The sequence below is a fragment of the Perca fluviatilis genome, chromosome 21 (assembly GCF_010015445.1).
Source record: "Perca fluviatilis chromosome 21, GENO_Pfluv_1.0, whole genome shotgun sequence".
Lineage (NCBI taxonomy): Eukaryota > Metazoa > Chordata > Actinopteri > Perciformes > Percidae > Perca > Perca fluviatilis.
In genome coordinates this window covers 17,644,290-17,650,289 of record NC_053132.1, presented here as the reverse complement: position 1 = coordinate 17,650,289, position 6,000 = coordinate 17,644,290, and the positions used below count along the sequence as shown (strand labels likewise).

General features: G+C 38.5%; 1 protein-coding gene across 3 annotated transcripts in view; it reads right to left on the bottom strand.

Moving 5' to 3' along the window:
- Positions 1–1,395: 1,395 nt before the first annotated feature.
- Positions 1,396–6,000, bottom strand: part of tbc1d24 (TBC1 domain family, member 24) — a 10,797-nt gene continuing 6,192 nt past the window's right edge. For all 3 annotated transcript variants that reach the window (XM_039787559.1, XM_039787561.1, XM_039787560.1), the window contains 4 exons: positions 5,249–5,312; positions 4,355–4,450; positions 2,843–3,089; positions 1,396–2,699 (listed from right to left, as the gene is read on the bottom strand). In XM_039787559.1, coding sequence (XP_039643493.1) covers positions 2,545–2,699; positions 2,843–3,089; positions 4,355–4,450; positions 5,249–5,312 — 562 coding nt within the window. In that variant the 3' untranslated portion in view covers positions 1,396–2,544. The remainder of the gene's footprint in view (positions 2,700–2,842; positions 3,090–4,354; positions 4,451–5,248; positions 5,313–6,000) is intronic.

The window sequence follows — 6,000 nt, the reverse complement described above, 5'->3', positions numbered from 1 at the left end:
AACTCATAAAGTGATATTTTCATGCCATGGCACCTTTAGCACACAAACACAATTTTCCTTTCCTATATGACAGCCTTAAAGAAAGAATTGAAATGATTAATATTATTGAAGGACAGATGTACACTCAGATTTGCAACATGTAATCAGTAAGACTGGGTGTAAGAAAAGACCTCCCTCCCAATAACCACATTGCAATATTCAGTCTCTGAATCAAAACAATATTTGTCAAGCCCTCCTAAATCGGCATCTTACTCCCCTGGTGACGCTTCTTGTTTTCTGAGGGGCGGGGTGGAGGCTGGTCAAGGAGAGACCTATCTCAGTGTGGAGTTAAATACTTAAGCACCTTACTCCTTGATGCTGGAAAGCGTGGTTTTCAGGAGATGCGCCAGACCAACACCCAAAGGAGCAGCTAAATATAGAAGTGCATGTGCGATTAGCAGAGTGTGAATCCTGAATGAATAGCACAGCCTTGGCAAGAGTCAATGCCACTTACTCTAACAAAGGAATTACGCCACCACTCTGCCATGTACTATATTTCTCCAAATGCATTAGGCTGGGTCACACCCACTGCAAATGAATTGGCCATACATTTTAATACATCTTTAATGTACAGTATTGACATAGATCGGATGATATCCGTAAATCACTAAATATGTACCCTGTATAGCAAATACAGTGCCTGTGACTCTTTGGGTCCTATTTCTCTATTGGGTTTGATTGGAATTTAACAATGAGTTCAATGAACTGAATTCTGCAATACAGAAGACTGTAAAAGAAGAAGGCTTTTACATATATATTTGTAGGTATATCTGATTCATGGCTGCTTAATATTTTCCAGTCATGCAGCTCACTGTCAGCTTCCACAAAGCAGACACATCCAAACAAAAAATAGACCGCGCGCATCAAGAAGTGTGTATGACTGAGTTAGGAGTCACACACTTTTTCTTCTTTTATGCCCAGACCTACCTACTGTAGATATGTCATTTGCAACAATGTTATATCATGTATCTGCTCAAAATAGTTTTACGTTTATGTTTGTCCCACCACTTGTGGTTTTAAAAAAGAAAGATGTAATCAAAACATTAGAAACACAATTTGCATTAGTTTTTGGTATTAAAAAGGTGCACAGAAAACATACATTTAATCAAAGTGACTGTATGACTTGTGTAACTTTTGTATAACGATTTAACATGTAATTTTGTCAAACAAGCATAGCTGTAACTACGAGGAGTAGAGCAGGATTAGGGGGTTAGATTCACGGTCAGATGACTTTAAAAAGGCATCTGGCACACTTCTGTGACAGTCTGAACCCATCTCTTCGCAGGGACACAGATGTGATAGATTTGGAAGAAAAAGCCACAAGCAGCAAGACAAAACAAAGACCAAGTCACTTGCTCTGATCAAAGCATATTGCTGTATTTTCACATGTAGAATACATTTTGACAATTGATATTTCATTGGAGCACATGTTTGAACATACAGGTACAAACAGGGTGTATAACCACAACAACACTTTGCCAACAGGGCAACATTTTGGACTTTTTTTTGTTACTATCTTTACACTGGAAAGGACGGAAGTAGCAGGAAATGGGTAAGAAGAAGCGAAGGATGAGCATACTGCATTTATCGCCATTACTTGTAAACCAAAAACACCTTGAGTTTTTTTCTTTTCTTTAAAAAAACAAAAATTGTACTGTTATTCACATGGATATTCATATACTACACAAAAGGAGAAACTGCCACTCATTCAAAAGAAAGCTTTGATATATGGTGCAAAATAGCAACACTTAAATTCACCACTGATATTCACAAACATTTACCACATTATTTCACTAGCAATCTCCCAAATATGTACAGCAAATCAAAGTGGGGAAAATGCGTCAGGAAAAATAGCTGACCTGGAACTTCACCACATCTTTATATAGTTTTCCAACATTTAAAAACACAGCTCACCAAATCAACTCTTGACTTCACAAATTGTATCTTAAAAACCTTATGGCCTGGTAAATAACATTTAAGACTGCAGAGATAGCTATAGAGTAAATTTGGCGGATTGAGCTAAACCACAGAACATAAAAGACTGAATTGACATTCAGAAATTCAAATGATTCAGCTCAGCATGAACACACTATAGCCGACATGAGAAAATCCTCTAAATTAACCTTTTATCGGCTTTATCTAGAGTTGATCCTGACTTCCTTCATATTACCAGACACGTCAACATAATTAGCACACCATACTACAAATCTGTTATACAAAAATAAACAAACACAGAAATCAAAACACAAAAATATCACAATTTTGGTTCACAATTTGGATTAATAAATAAAAAAAATAATTAATCATATATGAATTTGCAGGACGGATGTAATTTTGTTTGCATACCTGTGTTTTCCACCTCTAACACTTTGCTGGACATTTTACATCAAGATTTTCTGCTATAACATGTTTTATATGTCAATATGCATATTATGTGCCCATGCCTGTATGGATCTCCATTTATGCATGTGTATGCACGTGTACTTTGTGGTTATGTGTACAGCATTATGCGGCCATGGCGTCCTGGAAGCCCCACACTTCTAGCAGTGAGACCTGGAAGCTCTCAGCACACAGGGGCGGGTTGTCGAAGGTGGCGCAGCTGCCAGCGCGCCCGTGGTTGAGCTCAGAGTCGATGTAGAGAGCGTTGCCTTCACCTCCCCCTGATCAGACACAAGAGCAAACAGTTTGCAAATCATCTACATTTGGCCAGCTATGGTGCAAGAGAAAAATACCATGTAAAAAGGAGACTCAAAATGCCAAATACACAACAGTTAGCCTACATTACAGTAATGAATCCACTCACCCACTATGATGGAGTCAAAGTTGCCAGCCATGAACATGGAAGTATTCTTGGAGTTAAGGTTGAAGTGACGTGCAGAGAGGAAGGGCGACAGGTCTCCAGCAGGTCTCTCTGGCTGCTGTAAACCATTGTTGTCTGAGTTTTGCCCCTCAGAGGAGGCCGTGTCTTCCTGGCCCTCAGTCTTGATGGAGGAGGCTAACTCAGGGTGGCTGATCACCACCCACTCATAGCGCTCCATCTCTGGCTTCAGCTAGCGAAGGAAACAGGCATTCATCATCGATTACACACCTGAGCGTTGAACGTTAAATGGAATAGTACTGCACATTCGTTTACATAAAAAGAGATACATATTTTCTTTAACAGTAACACATATACAAAGTGGCAATGAAGTGATCTTAAAAGCCCTGATACCTAACATAATAGATACTTCATGTGATGACCTGACTACTGACTACTGCACATTTAACCGACAAACTGGAGTTGCATTGTATGTTATTTATCTATAAGGCTCTACAACAAAAACAGCCTCATTATCTCTGATCTCTGGTCTCATAAATACTTACACTGTCAAGACACAGGATATTGTAACTTAAGCGGCTACCCATGTTTAAACTGAGCTTGGAAGCGCTGGTTATAAATACTATGCTCCTTACTTACTGAATGAGCTAGAAAAAAAACGTTGATGCTAAAATCTCTCATTTCAAGACTATACCCAAGTATTTGCAATTCCACTTTTTAATTGCTTTTCCCATTGTAAAAACTAAACTTGCATGAATTTTCTGTGAACAAACTTAAACTGTTCATGCTTATTCTTGTACACAGGGGTCTCTTGAAAAAGAGATCATGATCTCAATGAGACTACCTGTTTAAATAAAGTATTACATTAACTAAATAAAAAATATCTGATAGACATCAGTCCTTGCTGACTGTCTCCATTTTCTTCTGGTGTCAGGTGATGGCGAGGCCAGATACTACTGGATCAGCTTACAGGAGTTTCCGATCTGTGTGTGCTTAAGTATTAGTGTGTGAGATGACAGGGTTTTCTGGCTCACATAGCCCACAGCTGTGCATCAACACAGATAACCAGTAAATAATTTATATAGAAGGCATTAGAGAGCCAGTCTGTTCTGCTATATTTAGCATAGGTGTAGTTATATCTGAAGCTCAAAGCAGAAGAGCACAATGTGTGCTTGTTCTGCAGACATGGCAATGCCAGTATGGTGAACTGTGACCTACTAGGCAGGCTTTTTCAAATAGGAGCCTGACACGCCAAGTGGGGCCAGTGACACAGATATCAAGAACATGTGAAAACAAGGTGGATTGTGCCCTCTGGTGGCTATAGTGTGGTACTGCTCAAAATGAAAACAGCCTCTCTTTAATTGATCCAGATAAACCTTAAGACTTCCTTCCTGTCTAAACCTTAAGATTCACCTAAAATGAACACAAAAAAAAAATTATATATAGATTTTCTGCTGAAAGTTAAGTAGTAAGTAAAGATACTAGAAATAAACTCACTCTGAAGACAAAGCACTCCCCTGTGCCAAAGAAACTCAATTTGTTGCCTCCTCTCTTCCGCTCCTCCCAATCTGTGGACAGGAAGGCTCCACATACCTAAGGCAAAAAATAGAATTGGCATCGTCGGTTTTGTCTCTTCAATTAGCTCATCTGCAATGGCCCTGGAAGAATAAAGCCTAGTTCATTTGAACCCAAGTCTATTTTGAAATGCACAAAGCTAATGTAAAACTTCCTAGTTATTGGGGGGAAAAAAAAATCACTGACTGACCATGTTTTGGTCAGTACAGAAGTGCCTAGTAAGAACCACATGCAATACCAAGTTTTGCTAGAGTGGAATATGCTGGCGAAACGAGTCCATCTGCAGGCGGGAAAAAAAAACATTTTCCCTATTTGAGTGATGGTTTGAAATAAGTGTCTGAGACAGAAACTAGTTTACGAGTGTGACACTATGCTTTGTTTTGAGACCACTTCTGCTCACTTTGTACCTAAACAGAATTTTCTATTTAAAGAAATAAATAAAAAGGTACAAAGTGTCAAAGTAATTCTAAAGCTGAGATCATAATATAAGATTTACATAATATGTAACCCTATATTTTGGTTATGCATAACAATGGGGTGGAAAAGCCTGAATATTAGGATAGCTTAACGATCTGAGCTGCATCAGTCTCATCATCATCATTAACATAAAATATCTGATGGTATTTCATCATGTACTATGTACAAATTTTTCATCAGGATAATGTGCATCCATCCAACATGAGGGAATAATGAGAGAGTTTGCTGTGTGTGTGTGTGTGTGTGTGTGTGTGTGTGTGTGTGTGTGTGTGTGTGTGTGTGTGTGTGTGTGTGTGTGTGTGTGTGTGTGTGTGTGTGTGTGTGTGTGTGTGTGTGTACATCTCCATCTGTGGTCCGAATGAGGAGCAGAGTGGGTTCGTAGCCTTCACAATGTGAGTAGAATCTGGAGGAGAATGTGAAAGTTTAGTTCATTGCGACTTCCTTAATAAACACCCAATGCTAAATCTAAGGATACTTTGGTAGATTTACCAAAGTCCATGTGCATCTACATTTAAGTAAGGCACTGTTTAAATATAGAACAAAACTTTCAACTAATTGTTCCTAATTACTCTATTAAAGACTAATTACTTCTGTTCCACAATGGCATGCCTGCTGGTTACTGCAGACACAGTATGTACGCTATATAGAACAGGTTTAGGAAGAAAAAAAAAAGTACAAAACAAAATTCCTTCACACACCTCTTTATTCATTTATTAAAAGAGATATTTTGCTGATTTTAATCCAGCTCTGTGTCATGCCAGTGTGGGTAGTGTGTTTAGATGAACTGAAGCCAAACACCGTTCATCTAAACAGACTGCCATCACAAAGATGACACAGAGCTGCCCCATTAAGCTGCATGTGTTCCGCCTAATAGAAATACACAATAAAAACTTTATGACAGGAATCTCAGCACCTTATTGCTTATTTGCAATTTTTTTTTTTGCTTCTGGCCTATGTTTTTTTTGTTTGACAGCATTGCTTTCATGTTTACATTTATCTTTCCTTTCAGGTTTTTGGCCATGAAGCAAATTCAGACTCAATGCTAAACAAGGCCTGACATGTAAAATTTTAATCTAACATACATATTTTGG